This window comes from Coturnix japonica, chromosome Z (genome assembly GCF_001577835.2).
Source record: "Coturnix japonica isolate 7356 chromosome Z, Coturnix japonica 2.1, whole genome shotgun sequence".
NCBI classification, from domain to species: Eukaryota; Metazoa; Chordata; class Aves; order Galliformes; family Phasianidae; genus Coturnix; species Coturnix japonica.
The window spans coordinates 18,984,921-19,003,424 of NC_029547.1; the positions used below are offsets into that span (position 1 = coordinate 18,984,921).

Genomic DNA, 18,504 nt, shown 5'->3' on the forward strand with positions numbered 1-18,504 from the left:
GTTGGATTAGATGATCCCCAGAGGTAACTTCCTGCCCCTGCAATTCTGTGATTATTGTTGACAGTCAGACTTTGTATGTGTGGCAAAATGTAAGTTTTACAAGGTCTGGAATCCTAAGTCTATGCAAGGTTTCTTTTTTTTTTTTTTTTTTTTCCTGAATTCACTGTGTGGTGTTTGAATCTGACGTCAGAAACTTGCTGACATGACCAGATATTTTGAGCAGTCTGATTTAAGAAACTTAAATGCATTTGAAAATTGAAAGTGTGACTGTAACAGTATTTCAGTACTTTTTTATTTTCAAAATTGTTCAGCTTTGCATTGGTGGAAGTCAACCTAAACTAAGTTAGTTTTCATGATACTTCTCTTAATAGCAGTGTTGTGTCAAGCTTGTGCAACCAGGAAATGATGAATTCAGCACTGTGATCAATTTTGGGCCTAATTTTTTGTTACTTGGGGAACTTCTGGAAGCTGTGGAACCACTGTGTTCATGTCTGTGGAACTTAACACAGTATATTTGCTGTCTAGTTTAAAGTTGGGAGTACAACAGCTGTTTTGTTTATGCAGATGAGCAGTGGTTGATCTGCTATGTGCTGTGTACATATGGTGTGATAGTTAGAGTTCTTCATTGTCAGTCAGTGTAATTAAAGCAGGTTCTTGTGTGGGTGCGTACTATTTATTGTAATTCTGGTTAAGTATTGATTTTATTTATTTATTTATTTATTTATTTCTTTCTTGAAGGTAGAACAAATCCTGTATTTCTGAAACCTTACTAAAAAGTGGAGTATCAGTGCTGTCTATTTGCCTTTGAGGCTCCCGAGGCTTTGTAAGGGAAGCACTTGTAGAATGTTAAGCTGGAAGTATACATCAAGTGAATTGGATCTCATAGACCAAATATGTCTCTTTGGTATTTTTATTGATAACTGCAGTAATGAAATATTTTGTACTTATTAAATTTGTAAGTAGCACAACTCTGAATAGAGATTGTAGTTACCATGGAGGAAATAGATTGCAGAAGTATCTCTTACTGCTGGGAATAGATTAAGTTGTGATGGATTTGAATAGAAAGAAAAAAAAAATAAAAAGAAAAATCTTGTCTAATCTTGTTAAATAAACCTTTTAAATGGTGCAGGAGCATCTCAGTGCTGGCGTATGTTACAGAAGAAGGTGTTAATCTTTCTCAGTTGTTGGTTTAACTTAATGTGAAAGCAACCTGAAATTGAATTGTTGTTTGGCAACCTAAGTGATTATAAATCAGATAATGCGTTTGGTTGTTAATTTTTTTTTTTCTCTAGCAGTGTGTGTATCATATTTCAAATACATTTTAATCATTGACAGTGTTACAGTGTCTAGCTGCAGAAACTGATTCAGTTAAGTTTATAATCCTGTCAGCATTTCATCCATGTCTTTCAGTGCTATAGTTCAGCTTAAAGTATTGTAGTTTTTATTATTTTGCATTCTTGTATTTGTGGAGAGATTTTTCTTTTCTTGAGGAATCTTAACATGGTGGCTGATACTAACTTGTAGGGGCTAATCTGAAAAATAAAGTAGCTCCTACTGTCTGTTCTGAGCAGTGCTAGAAAGTATTTCAATGTGATAATTTTACATACCTCTATGATCAGACCTTACTCAAGATCCTTCATCCTGTTTCTAAAAGAAACTGAAGGAAAGAACGTTAATTTTATTTTTATGACCCTTATTAAAAATTTCATTAGTTTGACTCCTAAGTAGTAACAGGACAAATATGATGTAATGAAGTAAAGCTAGTAAGACTTCAAACCACAGCTGTCTGAGAAAATAATACAAGACAGCATCAGGGAATTAATGGTCAAAACACCACAAGTGTAATATTTGTGCACGATAAAAATCTGGAAAGCACTCATTTCTTTTTTTTTTTCTTTTTTTTCCCAATTACAGGGACTTGCCATGAGGTGCTAAAGCCTTGTTTCATTGATTTGGAGACACTGGACCTAAATGGCGCAGCATGACTTTGTTCCTGCCTGGCTTAATTTTCCTACTCTGCCATCATCAACAAAGGTATGTCTTATTGTAGTTCTGATCCATCAGTTTCATTAATAAACAAGTCTAAATGTCGTAGCATTTGTCATTATAAAAATATGCATCTATTCATGAGTTGGGAAGGGTAATAATGGGTAATTTCTGGCAGGTCTTATTGTTGTGATTTAAATAGTTGAATGGTGATAATCAAATTCATACCTCCAGAGTAGGAGTTTCTGCTAGGAAGGAAGCATGTGCACAGATTATCAGAGCTGTTCTTGGGTTAAAATTCCCTTTGTTGATAGTTTGAAATGAATTACTGTATTGCTTGAGGAAATCAGATCAAGGCATGTACTTGATGATGTTCTTGCTTTGTGGGATACACATTTTAGAGAATTTTTAATCAAATAATTGATCAAATAAGAAAAACCAAAATGATTATGAAATAGACTTTCTGTAAAGTCTCTTCAGTTGTTGTTGGTAATTGTGCATCCTCGCTGTACCTGTTCCACCTAGGCCATGACTCAGTTTAAAAAAAAAGAAAAGTAGAAGTTAACTTAAGAAGAAGAAATTGCAGTTCCTGAATCATTATGGTTTTTTGTATTCCTGAACATATGTCACTTTTATAAATATTTATTTTTTTCTGGCTTATCTTTGTTTTCTTTTTAACTTGTGTTAATACAGAAGTAGAGGCAGCACTGAACTTTTCAAACGAGTGTCATCTATTTTGTATTTCTATCTGTAGATCAGCCTTTCCTTTAATCTTTCAAAAATAATGTCTGTGTCTTCAGCTGTGAGAATGATTGTGCTTTGTTTAATGTGTTTTAAGTTTTTTTTTTTGGTCTTTCATTGGCATGGAAATCTTTAGCCTTTCTCAAATATGGAAATAGGTCTTGGATATTGTTCAGGGTAGAGTCAACACTCAGTACTGGTTCTGTCTCCATTGCTATACATAAGTACTGAAATATGTGCATACATGAAATACTGACATATGTGCATACATGCATTTTCTTTCTTTTTCTTTTTTTTTTTTTTTTCCAATGACCTTAATTTACGACTCTTTGTATTTTTTTTATATGCAGAACTAGCTAACCTCTTTATTTTGGGTAGTCCAGCAGCAATAATAACAGCAGAAATATTAACTCAGTGATCTGTTCTTTCCTGTTGAATGTATTTTCCATAGGAATAATGATCAGAGCTTAGTTTAATGTCACAACAATAAAGCAATTATTCTACACAGATTCCAAGAATCTACTGGAAGAGATTTATCTCCATACTTAGATCTGTACTGCTGTATTGACATTTTAAGTTCTAGCAGTACCCGTGTACTATTGAAATGTATTTAGGGTATGAGTTGTTTTTTGTCAACTCCTTTCTCAGTTGTGTGAAGTTGCAAGCATCTGTTGTGGATTATTTTCTCTTCCATGAGTCTACTTGGGGGAGTTCAGATGAACCTTTTGACTTCATTGCAACCTTTGAGTACCTAAAAAGAGTCTATAAACAAGAGGGGTATCAGCTCTTTGAAAGGGTAGCCAGAGCAGGACAAGGGGAAATGGTTTTAAATTGAAGGAGGGAAGTACTTAGGTTGTATGTCAGGGGGAAGTTCTTTACCAAGAGAGTGGTGAGGTGCTGGAACAGGCCTCCTAGAGAGGCTGTGGATGCCCCATCCCTGGAGGTTTCCAAGGCCAGGTTGGATGGGACTCTGAGCAGCCTGGTCTAGTATTAAATGTGGAGGTTGGTGGCCCTGCTTGGGGCGGGGGGGAGCTGGAGCTTGGTGATGTTTGAGGTCCCTTCCAACCTGAGCTATTCTGTGGTTCTGTGATTCCAAAAACTTTGTAGCTGTATGCTTTTTCTGTTATGGTACTTTTGCTCCACTGTCTATTGCATTACCTCTTCCTTCAGTGAAGAACATTTTTTATATGTGACCCATTTGGTTACTAAACATTTGAACAGTCTTTTTTGTCCTACTTGTGTAGTTCTATTACTCCTATGTAAGAAGGATTTCAGATATGACCTCCTGTGCGGAAAGCCCAGAAATTCCTTGAATAATTCTTTGATGATTCCTATATCTGAACAGGGCAACTGTAGAGAAGAACAGATAAGAGCAATGGAGATGAAGGATGGGATAAAAAAAGAAGTGTCTTGTGCAGAGTGGGGCTGGGATGAGGCAACAGTGTCAGTAGCATTTAGACTTGAAAAGCAGCCCTTTCAGCTTACGTTTCCCTGAGGAGGCACTGTGAGAAACTTTTTTCAGGAGTTTGGGTCCCTCTCCATCCTGGATTATTGGGGTTCTTTTCTTATGCAGGTAAAGGCTATTGTTGGAAAAACTAATGGCAGGAAATTGGGAATGTGCCTTCTGAACGTGACTGATACAGCTCACAGTTTGACTGAAAGCCACTACATCTACTGATACTGATTTCTTCTGAAGGATAATCTTTTTCATCATTCCCCTGTTACTTACATAGCAAAGTCCACTTAGCTGAGTAGTCAACTGCTGAGAAGCCCTAGGTCAGGTCTGGAAATAATGTTTGTATCCGTGCCATACTTTAATTTGGTGATGTGAATGGTGAAGCCATCTTGGAATACAGTCAGAGTTTTTCTGAAAATATTTCTGTAAAATGTGTCTGAGGCTATTGCAGACAGAAGGGTGAATTTATTTTTTGCAGGGTTAACTGTTACTTTGTGTTAAAACAGTAAGACTTACGCTTCAGAAATCTGTTTTGCTTTGTTTCTTGGATGGCTGAATTGAGTCAGATAATTTCTCAGTTTCCAGAAATTGCTGATACATTTCCTCTTGATTATGAAGTTTACTGTTTTCTTTGCAGCAAGGGTCTTGATAGGCTGATATCTCCATCGTGTGGAGAAAATGCAAACTGCACTGTAGCAACTCTAGATGCATTTTATCAAGTACGACTTGAACAGTATATGTAAAGAGTTATCAGTTATACTTTGTGAAAGTGTGATTGTTCTTTAAGGTTATTAAAATAAATGAAACTCCAAAGGCAATTAGGCTGTGTCATGTAAATCAACATGCAAAGCTACCATCAAAGATGTTACCTACAATCAGGTCTGGAGCTTTCGGATTTGCGGTGGCTAATTCAAAGCTTGATTATAACTAATATTGAGATTCATTACAATTTATTAACCATTTAAATTACAATTTCTTGTGGCTTTCAGACTGCATGGTTGTTTTTTCTCTTCTTTCCTCTCCCATCTCCAAGTTTGCAAAGAGCTTCCAGGTCTCAAATTGAGAGAGACTTCTATAAAACTTGATAATGCATACTTTGTATTTAAATGTATTTCTTTATTTGGGGCTGAATTTTAAATTGTGGATTTTGAACAGCACCTTCAGTGCTGCAGATGATATTGTTGGAAGAACTTGTGTTTTTTTTTGTATTCAGGTCCCTTGATAGAGCTGGTGGTAGGGGAAAAAAATTTCAACATACTTTCCAAAGTAGCAAAATCATTTACTACCGTGGCTTCCTTTTTTTTTTTTTTTTTTTTTTCCCCTTTTCCCCCCCCACTTTTTTTTTTCCTTCTTATTTTGATCAGTGGAATAATTAAGATATTACTAGAACTTGCCTAGTGCTAATGGGTAACAACTAACTTTAACTTCGGGACTTACATTTTCATGCATGTGTCATTCATGGCTGCATTATAGTTGTGTTCTCAGTGTTTATAATTACTGAAGTTGTACGCCATTTCTAAACGATGCATTGTGAAAATGTGTGGGTTAATAGCAACAAGCAGAGCTGCATTTGCTAGTAATCTGAGTTCTATAGCATAAGTGTTAATGATATGAGGCTGCTTTTAAAGCAATGTCTCCTATTTTATGTCAGTCCTTGAAGTTGGAGGTGGATGTTGGTGGTACGGCAGTAGACACTGAACCTTCCTGCCTGTATCCTATTGCTTGTTTATACTGTGTGACAGATGGCAACAGAGGGGCAGCCTGATAGAATGGTGTCCGACATGGAAGTGTGGATAAAGTGAAGATGTGTCACTGAGTTTTCCCATGTGGATAAAAATGGTACCCAGTGGCATTCATTGGCACTTACTGAAGTTGACGGAGACCAAGCAGTGGGTGTGAATGCAGTGAAGCAGTGGGTGGTGTGTTTCAGCAGTAGTGATGGTGACAGTGGATCACTTCTATTGGAGCAGATTTTTGTGAGTGTGACGTGCAGGCTCTCATTGCTAAACTGCATAGCTGGTTGTGGTGATTCTGGAAAAGATTGTTTTGTAGCAGAGAATTTGCTCTATCAAGTAGTGTTATAGTCTCTCAATTTTGCTTTAGTTCTGTAGGCTTCAGGTTATAAGTTTTGATGTTTGCCTTCCATTTCCAACTATGATCATGCGTCCTTCCTTACCTTTTTAAAATTTTTCCTCTACAGTAACATGTCACTTGTCACCGTTCTGCTGCCAAACTGAAATCAACACTTGGATTTTTGCTGTGTGTCATGAGTGTGATCCTCAGTGTTTTTTGCTGTCCTGCAATGGAAAATGAATCTTCTTGTTCTGCTGGCTTAAAGGATGTTGACATAATTTTGAACATGCATGTACTTGAGAATTGCTGTATCATCTCCCAGAGTCTTTTAAAATTGTGTATACCATATAATAAGTATGTTAGAGTTCTGATGACTCAGCTCTTGTTATTAATCAGGTATTTTCTTTACAGTCATCACTGAACTTTGAGAAGCATTCTGAAAATTTTTCATGGACAGAGAATCGTTATGAAGCAAATCACAGAAGGCACAACTCTTCTGATGCATTTGATCCTAACATCGGGCGACCTAATGGAGGTATAATTTAGATTTCATGAAATATTTTAAATGCATTTACATCATTGCTTTCTAGCATTCTGACTAGGAAAAAAAATCTTAGCCCTATGTTAAGCACTGTATTCTGTAGTAAAACAGAGGCAACAGAAAGTCAGATCTTCTTGAAGTTAGGAGGAATATGGGCTGGTTAGAGTAGTGTGATTCTGGGTGTTTTTTTATTTGTTTTGTTTTAAGAAGGCTGTCAAGTTGATTGTTTGGCCAACAACTTGTAAATGAAAGCTGAGAAAGGAGGCTGAGTAATCATTATGTTGGACTTCTGTCATCTTTTTCCGGCACTGTTATTTGAGTCTTTCCTGCTGGTTATGTGAATGCAAACTTAAGTTCACTATGCAGTTATGTCCCATGTTATAGATAGAGCTGCTTGCTTAAATCCTTTAATGATTCTGCAGAAATAGATTTGTTGTTCCAAAACTACTTGTACTTACGTTTCTTTTAAATTTAAAAACCTAAGGGCATTTTGGGAGAAAAGAGAAGAATGGTTGGCGTTCACAAGGCAGAAATGGTACAGAAAATACAAACCACCGTGGAGGATACCATGGTGGAGGTTCCCGCTCTCGTACCAGCACTTCCCACTGTGGGAAAAGCCAAGGACTGCATGAAAATAATGTACCTCATAATGATACTGGGAAAAAGGAAGACAAGGAAGTACCCAAACAATTTGAGGCTGAGGATTTTGTAAGTTAATTGTAATTATAATACACAAGGTTTCATTGTTTCTGCAAGTGCCATTTTGTCCATAACAAGCTACTTCATGAGATTTCACCAGTTACTGATCATCATGTAAGGGATCACCCTTTCCATAGGTAAGGGGGTGTCAGTCATTTGTCCACTTGTTTCTCTTCTTATTCACCAGTTTTTGTCATTGCATTTTTATTATTATTTAAGTGAAACTACAGCTGGGCTCTGAATTTATAGTCTTTTAACTCAGTTTACTGTGGCATATGTATGTATTAAAGTCTGTAAAATTACCTTACTTGATAATCTAAAGTACTAACGATGTGGTCTTTCTGACATCTGAAATTCTGTGTTTCAACCTAGAATTCTAAGGCGTAAGAGGAAAGCAGAGCTTCCTCTTTGAAAAGCCTTATGCCATTGTATTTTTTTGGTGGATTTTTCTTCGTTTCATTTTATTTTCCATGGGCACTTAATATAATGGTATGGACTGTTGCTTGAATGTTGGAGAAGAGAAACAAATGAGCATTGATAAATTTGGTGCTCAGAGGAAATATTCTGTCTCCATTTAAAAGTCTTAGACAGCGGAAACTGTTGTGATTGTTTATTTAATGGGTCCTAAAATTCAAGACTTTAAAATTTCATTTTAAATAATGATGTCTTTTTCTTTCAGCCATCTTTAAATCCTGAATATGAGAGGGAACCAAACCAGAATAAATCCTTAGGAGCAGGTGTATGGGGTGAGTATTTTTGATGTTGAATACAAAAAGGTTTTAAAAAAAAGTTTTACTCAAAACGCAGGAATTTCTTTTAGGTTATTATGAAGAAGTAGATTGAAATTGAGGAAGTTTCAGTATTACTTTGGTGTGACAGTCTTCTTGTAGGAAAGGTAACGATTCTGTTTGGATATAAATCTTCTGGTCTTTAGATGCAGCCACAGCTAATGTTCTTAGCCCAGAATGTGACAGAAAGACTGTATACACATGCACAAGATTTATCTATCTATCTATTTATTTATTTATTTATTTATTTATTTTTAGAGTATCCTTTGAACCCGAAATCCAGATCTCCAAGAATGCTTGTCATTAAAAAGGGTAGTACAAAAGAACTGCAGATATCTGGATTTCCTGTAGTAGGAAGTCTTCATTCACAGCCAGTAAAAAACGGTACTGGCACAAGTGTTTATAAAGGATTGGTCCCTAAACCTGCCACTCCACCTGCAAAGGTGAGTCTTTAATAGTCTTGGCATGAATTATGTGCTGGGTGGAGAGGGGAAAGAAAAAAAAAAAAAAAGCATATTGAGAATTACAGCTATTTCACCCCTGAGAATTCTGTGCCTAAAGCATACTAATCAAATATTGAATAGTTCAAGTGCCATGCACCCCAAAAGTGACTGGAAATGCTTTTTTTTTTTTTTTTAAAAAAAGGATGTTTTTAACTTATGAAATAGCAATAACACCCTTGGGGTGCAATAACACCCCTGGGGGTTGTTCAAGGAACGACTAGATGTTGTGTTGAGGGACATGGTTTAGTGGGAGCTGTTGGTAATAGGTGAATGGTTGGACTGGATGATCTTTTAGGTCTTTTCCAACCTTGGTGATTGTATGATTTTGTTCTATGATTCTATGAATAATTTTTGTGTGTGAATTTTTAACATAAAAAGAGAGCAATATCTGGCTTAAATATACCTTCAGAATTTATCCCAGTTCTCAATGCTGATGATGTTGCAATCTACTTATTGATATTGCAAGCTGTTCTTGTCCCATTCCATAACCAGTTTTCCATGTTTGTCTTTTGGCTTTGGTCTGGGAATTTTTGTATTCCTGAATGCATTTGATGAAGCCATTCTTAACTATGCAGCTTAATGCATTAAAAACATTAATTGCAGCTGCTGAAGACTCTTGTATTTCTTATCTTAATACATCACATATTAGGGTTTTAATTGCTTTTATATCTAACTCTATATAAACAACATAAGCAGCATTTGTGAGAAGATTAATTGCTCATAAACTGCCTCACTATCCCACATGAAAACGTGTTTATACTAAGCTAGGGTTGTAATTGTTCTGCTTTTGTGTAGTCATTTTTTTGAGATTCTTAAAATTATCCTATTGTATTTAATGATTCCTTATATATTTTTTTAAGAATACACAGTGGAAAAACCAAGCAAAAGAAAACAAACTTGTGAATCCATTTCCTCACGAATCTTCATGTGGCAATTTCAGTCCTTTCAAATCAAGTGCCAAGGCATTTTCTATATCCCAGAACGCAGTGAAAGAGGTAAAGCAATGACTGTAATTTTAATCACATATGTCTAATTTTTCATTTGTTTGGTTAAATAAGTGGGTAAATAGATTTTATATAGAACTGTGTTAAATAAGTATATTTTTTGGAGTAAATGTGAGAGTGGATATTGTGGGAAGTAGCTCAGTGGTCTTCAGATACTGCACAGTTTCTTTGTAAGTTTGGTTTGGAGTGAAGATAGTGCATTAGCTGGACTATTAGCAGTGCTCCACAAACTTGAATCCCTCTGTCTGTGTGCAACAACCGTAAACAATAAAATACAAATATTTTCCTTCTGCTCCAGACTCTGGATATGCATGCATCATGGATATACATCCTCCAGTACTCATCATTGGTGAGGCCTCACCTCAAGTACTGTGTTCACTTTTGGGCACCTCAGTACAGAAAGGACATGGAGGTGTTGGAGCAGGTCCAGAGAAGGGCAACAAGGCTTGTGAAGGGCTTGGAGAATCAACACCATGAGGGAAGGCTGAGGGAGCTGGGGCAGTTTAGCCTGGGAAAAAGGAGGCTGAGGGGGAGACCTTATAGCTCTCTTCCAGTACCTGAAAGGTGCTTACAGTGAGAGTGGGGCAAGTCTCTTCTCACTGGTGTCAGGTGACAGGACGAGGGGAAATAGCCTCAAGTTGCGCCAGGGTAAGTTTAGTTGGACATTAGGAAATATTTTACGGAATGGGTAGTTAAGCAGTGGAATAGGCTCCCCAGGGATGTGGTTGAATCACCATCCCTGAATGTCTTTAAGAGCTGTTTGGGTGTGTTGCACAGATATGATTTAGTGGTTGGACTTGATGATCTTTGAGGCCTTTTCCAACCTGAGTGATTCTATGATTCTATGCAGTATTAGTTCCTGAGAAGCTTTTTGTCTTTTGTTCAGTGTTTTATGAATGACTGTACTTCCAATAGTCTTGTTATTATTTCTCTCCCTACATTAGTGTAATCGGTCAAATTCTTCATCCCCTGTTGACAAAGTTGGTCAGCCTCGTTTAACAAAATTGACAAGAATGCGGACAGATAAGAAGAGTGAATTTTTGAAAACACTGAAACGAGACAGAGTGGAAGAAGAACATGAGGATGAGAATGCTGGCCAGGAGAAGGTAACTTTCTTCATACCTGTAGTAGATCCAGCAGTAATTGGTTTCAGTCTGAAAGATGCCTATGGTTTTTTTCCTCCAGCCAGCTGTTAAGGTGTGGTCTTGAATCTCTTGATGCAGGAAGGGATTTGCCTTTAGATAGGTTTGCTCCAAATGATACTTTCCCCACTGAGTCTTAGTAATTTGCTTTTCTACTGCCATATTTGTTGATGGATGTCAATAACCCAAGGACATCTTACCCTTTAGCAACAATAGGATCATGAAGGTTGAAAATACCACAGATAGTATGTAGTCCAAACATCAGTCCATGTGTCTGCTAAATGTTGTCACTCATTGAGACGTCTAGCTTTTTCTTGTAAACTTTCTGAGGTGATGACTGCCATCTCCTTGGGCAGCCTGTTTCAATAAAAAGAGTAAAGAAAAGTAGTACAATAACCTAATCTTACAGGACGGCAGTGTCTTGTACCTTGGCTGTTAATAATCCTAGAAAAGTAATTAATGGAAAAACCTGGTTCTGCTTTTCAAATTGTTTCCTTTTTAACAATAATTCTTACATGCCCAGAAGCTCTCTCAATTCTTAATGTAGTCATAGGAGCTATATTTTTATTTATGCACATATAAGGGGCCTGTTTTTTGCTTCCCAATTGAAACCTAGAAAACCTATGCTGTATATGATATTCATTTGTCAGGTTTCTTTCTTGTTGGATCACTCCATGCAGTGCCTGGCTGGCACCTGAGAATATTCATGTCTCTGCTACCAGTGACCAACAAGCCGTAAGCAGAGTTAGCTTATGTAGTATGAGTATTAGTAAGTAACACGTTATTCACTACACGGGATGAAGTGAATTACATGCCTATGAGCAGCAAAAGGAAAATTGGTCTTGGAGAAGAATTATTCTGATTCACAGAGATGGAAAAAGAAATGGTTCAACTGCGCGCTGCTCCTGAAAGTAAAACTGACTTCTGACCTTGTTTCAATTTCAGGCAAAATCAAACTCGACTGAGTTTGAGTTCCTGGAATAGTCCGAGTTCTTAATATCTTCATGGTACTTGAGGTTCAAATGCATTTGATTTTGTCCCGCTGTACACAGCTGTTATTCTGAGACAGTGTATTTGGGTGGAAAATAAACATGCTATCAATAAAAGTCATAATATCCTTGGACATTTGTATGTATCATGCAGCTTGTAGTATTCAGTAATTGCACGTATCTTATTGCCATTGATGTAATGGATGTAATGGAAAGATGTTGAAGTTTAAAAAACCAAAACAAACAATCATGCACCAGTAATGGTTGTGCTACTTTCCACAGTGACAGGGAATGAAATAATGTGGAAAATGGTGATGGGCAGCTGAGTCATGCTTGGAGGAAGCTCTGTTGCCCCAGTGCATTGAAGTTTAATACATAATACATTCAAGTTCTTTAATGTTCTTATGAATGTTCTCCGATAATCTGAGTTAGATTCTCCATGTTTATGATTTATTTGCTGGGATATCTTTTTTTATTTTTTTGGTAAATTTTAAGAAATCTTTGGTGAGCATTCTAAAGTTTCTTGAAGCAAATTCCATTGAGTGAAAGGGGAATGCTGTTCGTGGTCTCAGTCCTATATTCAGAAATGGGATTGTTTACAAGTGCAAAACTTGCTGATTGAGTGATTACTTCCTGCTATGGATAGTGGTGTTTCATGCCAGCACTGAGGCTTTTGTTGTCAAAAAGGTGCTAGCTTAGATAATGATCATGCTCTCTTCTTAGTTCTTATAGTTGTTCAGACTTCTGAGGCTGTTTCACTAATTCCTGCGTAAGAATTAGAAACTGCTGGAGGAGAAAAAAAGAAACATATACAAAGAGACATTTTAGGTTTATAGGATTAAAGAACTCTAAACAGCTGTGAGAACCCTAACAATTTGTTTTCTTAACAAACTCTTCCAAGTTCTTATGTCATGGCTAGTATAAGTTACCACTGCAGTCACAAAGTGAGAACTACTGTGGGAATGTGCATGTAGTCTGAATGTAACCTGAATGTAGGGAGCAGCATTCAGTCTTCTGAATGGGCAGAAGTTTTTTCTTTTCCTTTTATTTTCTGGTTAATACATGGTGACTGTGACCTGCCCCTTAAACCATGCAGTTTGTGTTTTCAAGCTTTGGCAGACACGCAGGATATTTATTGAATTAGGGACCCATTTTTAAGTTCAACAGATGACTTCTGTACATTTACAAATAAGCTTGAATTTTTAAGATACATTTAAGACTTTGTAGAAAAGTTTGAGGCAGAGCACGGGATTTGCTTTCTACTTTACTAATTCAGTGGTATAACTTCAGAACTGCAAAGTGTCCATATATTGTAATTCTGATGAAATGTAACTCTCCATCTAAATTCGGCAGAATCTCTCAACTGCAGCATTTTCAGAGTGGAATTTACATTTGAACTTCATTAGATATATACTTATATATATGTTTTAACAGGATGGAGACTCCCTTAACTTGTGTAACAGCAACAGTCCTCATCATGAGAGAGATATAAACCGAAACTTTGAAAATGAAATTCCACTGGAGAATGGCAATGCTTCAGTTACATCTCAACAGGTCATTCGATCTTCAGGTTTCCCTCAGGAAGATATTCTTTCAAGCTCACTTGAGGCAGAGCATAGGTATGTGCTTTTTATATAAAATGTTTCTTTGTGGTAAGTAATTGTGTCTTAAATTCTTATTAGCTTAAAATTCAGGGTCTGATAACAGGGAACACAAAATGTATTTTAAGCACACTGTAAAACATTCAAGTTTAGATGTACTAATTCAACATGGAATTATGTTGTTTCTACTAGACATTATATATATTGTCATCTTTAACCTGCTTTACTAAGAATTTATTTCCTTGCTTAAAAAAAATAAAAATAAGCAAATGGATCCGCATATCTCAGAGGAACAATGCTTATTGTTAATAAGGCATTACTTTTGGAGCAGCCAAACATAACATATATCTAGAGAGAGATTAAGAAAATATTTTGGTTTTTAATATTTTTATCAAAGCATTATGGAAAAAAGAGGAACAAAACTATAAAACAAGTGGCATTATCTAACCCTGTTTTTCTGAAACTAATGCATCAGGCTGGTTGATGGAAGTGGTTGCAATTATTTGTCAGTTCTCAAGGTGTTTATCAGATGTTCTTGATTAAGTTTTACTAATCCAGTGCTTGATCCTTGAAAATAATTGTGAAAATGTATGTACTGCCATAAAGGCAATTACTGAGTAAGGCATGACTCTGAAGAGAGGGAGATTTTTCTTGTTCACTTGAAATTAAGAATGTGTTTTATAGATAAAGTATTACTGCTTAGTTTTTGCAGCTTTTAAGCCCAAACATGTAGTGGCAAAGCAGCATCAACTATGAAGGATCTGATAATTTCGTAACTTCTGTGCTTATAGAACTTACCTTAAATTCTTGCATAAAGGTGGGTTAGAAATCTGTTTTAAAAAATGGTGAACTAATATGTTTATTAAACATTTGAGTGCATATTTCAGAAGAGTTTGACATGTCTTTATGTGTGTAGAAATTCCCTCATGTTTCTTATTTTATTTTTAAGGTTGTTAAAGGAAATGGGCTGGCAGGAAGATAGTGAAAATGATGAAATATATGCTCCACTAACAGAAGATGAGATGAGGGAATTCCAAGTCATTAGTGAACAGGTAATGCTACACTAATGTCCCATTATGAACTTATGGTTGGCTACTCTAAGTACCTAATCTTGAGGAGGATCTCCAGTAGTTCTGATGGTTAGAGATGATGCCTTTTCAGTACCCTTTTTCTTTCCTTTGCCCTTTCAGAAGAACAGTTGGTTTAAAAAATAGGGGAAGCAGTACTTATTTTCAGCACTGCAAGTTTTCATGGACCTTCTAGCTCTTTAGCTCAACCTGAGGGAAGGGAATTTCCTGTCACGGTTTTTATGTAGCTGCTATGTCTCCACTGGAAATTGAGGAAAATACAATTCTCTAGGAAATCTAGGCATTCTGCTTTTTTTTTCTGAAAAAGGGACTGCATCAAAGCAGTGGCCGTATAGGAGGTAAATATCTGAGGAAGTGGATGGGAAGTGGGTAAATTTGTTCACTGCAGGAGCATAGCTTAGTGCAGTTGGAGAAGCTCTTGGAGGCAGTTAGCTGGTCCAGAGGAGAAGCCTCTCAGGTGAATTTTTCTTTGTGTGATATCTGATCCGATAATGCTGTGGATCCAATGTAGCCCATAGATTACAGAGAATACTGAAATTCAATTGATTGTTGTGTTCAGCTCATCCTCACTCTGAAAACATCTTGTTTTCCCATTTCAGTTACGAAAAAATGGTCTACGGAAAAACGGCATTTTGAAAAATGGCCTTATCTGTAATTTTAAACTTAGCTCCTGGAAAAACAGCACTTTCAAACCTGCTCTGGAGAATGAAGATTCTGAGACGAGCAGCAGTGATACATCAGATGATGATGATGTATGAAGATTTCTGTGACATTTCTAGAAGCTTGTTTTGATACCATAAAAATATGGGGATATATTGTTTAAAAAAAAAAAAAAAAAAGAAATCTAATATATGTAGTAACATGCCCAACTAGAGGAAGAATGATGGAATGGCGCTCTGAAGAAAGCAAGGAATGTTGTGTTGGGTGTGTTGAACATGACTATAATTTCTTTGTAAACGAATGTTGTAGAATGAGGACTTGGGCTGACCCAGCATTGACTGTCTTCATCGCTGCAGCATTTCTGACTAGCAGTGTGACAGTGTAACAGTTCAGACTTTCTCATTTAATAATAAAAGCAAGAATAATTGTGTAATGTCTTGCAAATCTTCTGTCTTAAAATGTCCATGTCTCCAGAGACAAAACAGGCAGCGTGACATAGTGTTTGGCTTCCCAAATCATTTTTTATTTGTCCTTACAGTGGAAATTCTTGAGTCCACTTTATATGCAAAAAGGGCAGCATTGCATGTTGGATAAATTGAGCAAGGGGCACTAAAACTCTTTTCCTTAGTTGAGCTGCTGTACTCTTCTACTTCTTTCACACATAATTGGTCTTTAGTTATTGTAGTGTCATTGTTATTAATAGCAAAGAACCTTGATATTATGGTTCCAAATTTTTAGAACTAAGCTTTAAGTTGAAAGCTTTATAGGATATTGTAAGACCCAGTATTCTCAAACATGCAGAAAAATTATTACACTGACTAGATTTTGTCCCCCACATGCAAAACAAACTGATATATAGGGGTATCGTCTCAGAGCATAGCATCAAGGGTGTTGTTTTTAAGACTAGTAAATTTTGTTTGCATTTATATTAAATGTATGCTAGCAGTAATCACTGCATTTCAGAGGAAGACAAAAACTATTCTTACCATTATATCTTGCTTTAATGGCTACAGAAGTATTGCTTTTATAGCAACAAAAGTATATCTTTAACACATTTTAAAACTAGTGTTATTTATAGTTTGTTTAGTTCATTACATTTCTTAAAAGTATTTTCTGCAAGGTGGTACAAACTTTGTGGCATTAATCCACAAGCACAACAGCTCTTGATGATGTCATGCATATTTATAACTCAGCTTATGTACAGACATTCCTTCTTTAAGATACTTTTAAATTGTACTACTTTTATATAAGTATTTCACAGTTTTAAACTCTAAAGAAAATATATTTATGAAAATGGGATTTTTTTCCCCCCATGTTTAGCTCTTCTTAGGGAAAGACTTTTTATAAGGTGACATCTAACAATTCTGGACCAAAGCTTTTAATATATATGCTTATTTAGTTAAAATAGGGTGTTTATTTAAGAAGTGATTTTCTATTTTCTTTTTTTGGAACAGTCATGCAAATGTTGATGTAGTTAACTTTGGTGCAATGTTTTTAAATGTGTTCTTTTCATGTCTAAATTTAAGAGGATAATTTTTTTTAATGAAAAATTGCTGTATCAGTAATTATATTTTTGCTACTTTTATGCCTTAAGTACTTTCTTTTTCTTTCCCTTCTCCTGTGTTTTTTTTAAACTAACTTTGATACCATTGTAAAACTTGGTTTTTGGTTGTTGCATCTGTTCAGCAAAATCTACTGCCTATCTTAGGTATTAAGTTGCATGTGAATACACTTATTTTGCTTCTAATTTCTTTTACTACTAATTTCATGCAAAATAGACCAATTTTGTTTTCTCTACAGTTCAATGACAAATATCACTTCCATAATTAATGTGTTGGGGAATAAATTGTTTTGACTTTTCATGCTAGTGCAGGAGCTGTTATCAGAGATCCACATGTCCCTTACTGTAAATAGTTACCAGCCTGCTCTGTTAATTCACTTCGCACCTCTCTGTGGTAAGAAGTGGAAATGGGGAAGCACTGATGGATTTCACTGAGGATTTGGGCTGTTTTATCTTACATTCTCACTTGCAGTGAGGCTGAGTAACAGATGGGCTCTTTTTTTTTTTTTTTTTGGCCCCTTGAGGAGTTCCTTCTGTAGTCTTATCAGCTGAAGAACTTTGTTTTCTATTGATTTTATATTTTCCTGAGAAGAGTCACTTGAAACAGGACTTTTTGTATTTTACTTTCATAAAATGCATGGAATTGTTTGCACTGCATCCCTCCCTTTTTTTATATGAGGATGTAAAGCAAAATAATATTGGGTTCTCTGGTATGTAACTAGTATGTCTCTGGTATGCCTTTGTTCCACTCTAGGGTGGCTGAACAATCTTCCATTCCCAGGACACAGCCTCTGCTTGTTTCTTATGCTTAATTAGCTCAATGCCAGCAACGGTGTCTGCACTAATAGCTTGAGAAGCTGCTGGGACTAAGTTTGTCCATTTCTTCATCAGGATCTCTCAAGATCTGGGTATCAAACACTGTCTTTTGGAGAGTTTGTTGGCACTGGGCCTAAAATAAAAAGTGCTGCATGGTGCTGCTGTATGGCTTGCTGTAATTGCTGCCATTTCTCTTCCTAATCCTGTCTTTATTGGCAGAAAACCTTATCTCAGCACTCCTTTCCATCCTTTTTCAAAGGGAAGGCTGTTAAGTCGCTCACTGTTTTTCTTATCTGTCGAGGAAGGGCTTGCACTGTCTGCTGTTAGAAGGGTACATTTTATAGTAGGGCGCTGGAAGTCCTTTACATCATCTGGAATCTGCAGACCTTCCTTACTCATGCATGTCATTCTCACAGCTAGTGAAAGCAGCTGTCATCCCTGAAGAGAGTGTTTACAATGAAGTAATCTGCTGGTGCACATTGGACCCAATATAGAATCTAAGGTAGACTTTTGCTATTTTCTATTTCCAGTCTTTTACAAATGTTATCAAGCAACAAGGTAATAAAATGTTATGCTCTTGTGCAGTTACCTCTGGAGGGGGAAAAGAAGTCTCTTATTTGTGATGAGGGCCTTAACTTTAGTTAGTGATTGCATTTCAACTGATAGCTGCTAGCAACTGGGAAGTGTGTTAGTCAAGGCTGTCTTTGTTTTTTTGTGTCCTACTTGCTGCTAGGCAGTGGTGGAATCAATTTCCTCAGTTGCATGAAAATTCTGGTCTGATCAAGGATTGTAGCTATTGAGCACCAAGAGTTACTGGCTCATTAGGATGATAAGTAGACTGGCTGTCAGTCGGGTT

General features: G+C 36.4%; 1 protein-coding gene across 2 annotated transcripts in view; it reads left to right on the forward strand.

The window, feature by feature from the left end:
- Positions 1–17,133, forward strand: part of GPBP1 (GC-rich promoter binding protein 1) — a 29,819-nt gene extending 12,686 nt beyond the window's left edge. For both annotated transcript variants that reach the window (XM_015848777.2, XM_015848778.2), the window contains exons 4-13: positions 1,915–2,034; positions 6,668–6,791; positions 7,282–7,505; positions 8,176–8,242; positions 8,543–8,727; positions 9,648–9,782; positions 10,736–10,897; positions 13,357–13,541; positions 14,473–14,575; positions 15,211–17,133. In XM_015848777.2, coding sequence (XP_015704263.1) covers positions 1,972–2,034; positions 6,668–6,791; positions 7,282–7,505; positions 8,176–8,242; positions 8,543–8,727; positions 9,648–9,782; positions 10,736–10,897; positions 13,357–13,541; positions 14,473–14,575; positions 15,211–15,369 — 1,407 coding nt within the window. In that variant the 5' untranslated portion in view covers positions 1,915–1,971 and the 3' untranslated portion in view covers positions 15,370–17,133. The remainder of the gene's footprint in view (positions 1–1,914; positions 2,035–6,667; positions 6,792–7,281; positions 7,506–8,175; positions 8,243–8,542; positions 8,728–9,647; positions 9,783–10,735; positions 10,898–13,356; positions 13,542–14,472; positions 14,576–15,210) is intronic.
- Positions 17,134–18,504: the final 1,371 nt, after the last annotated feature.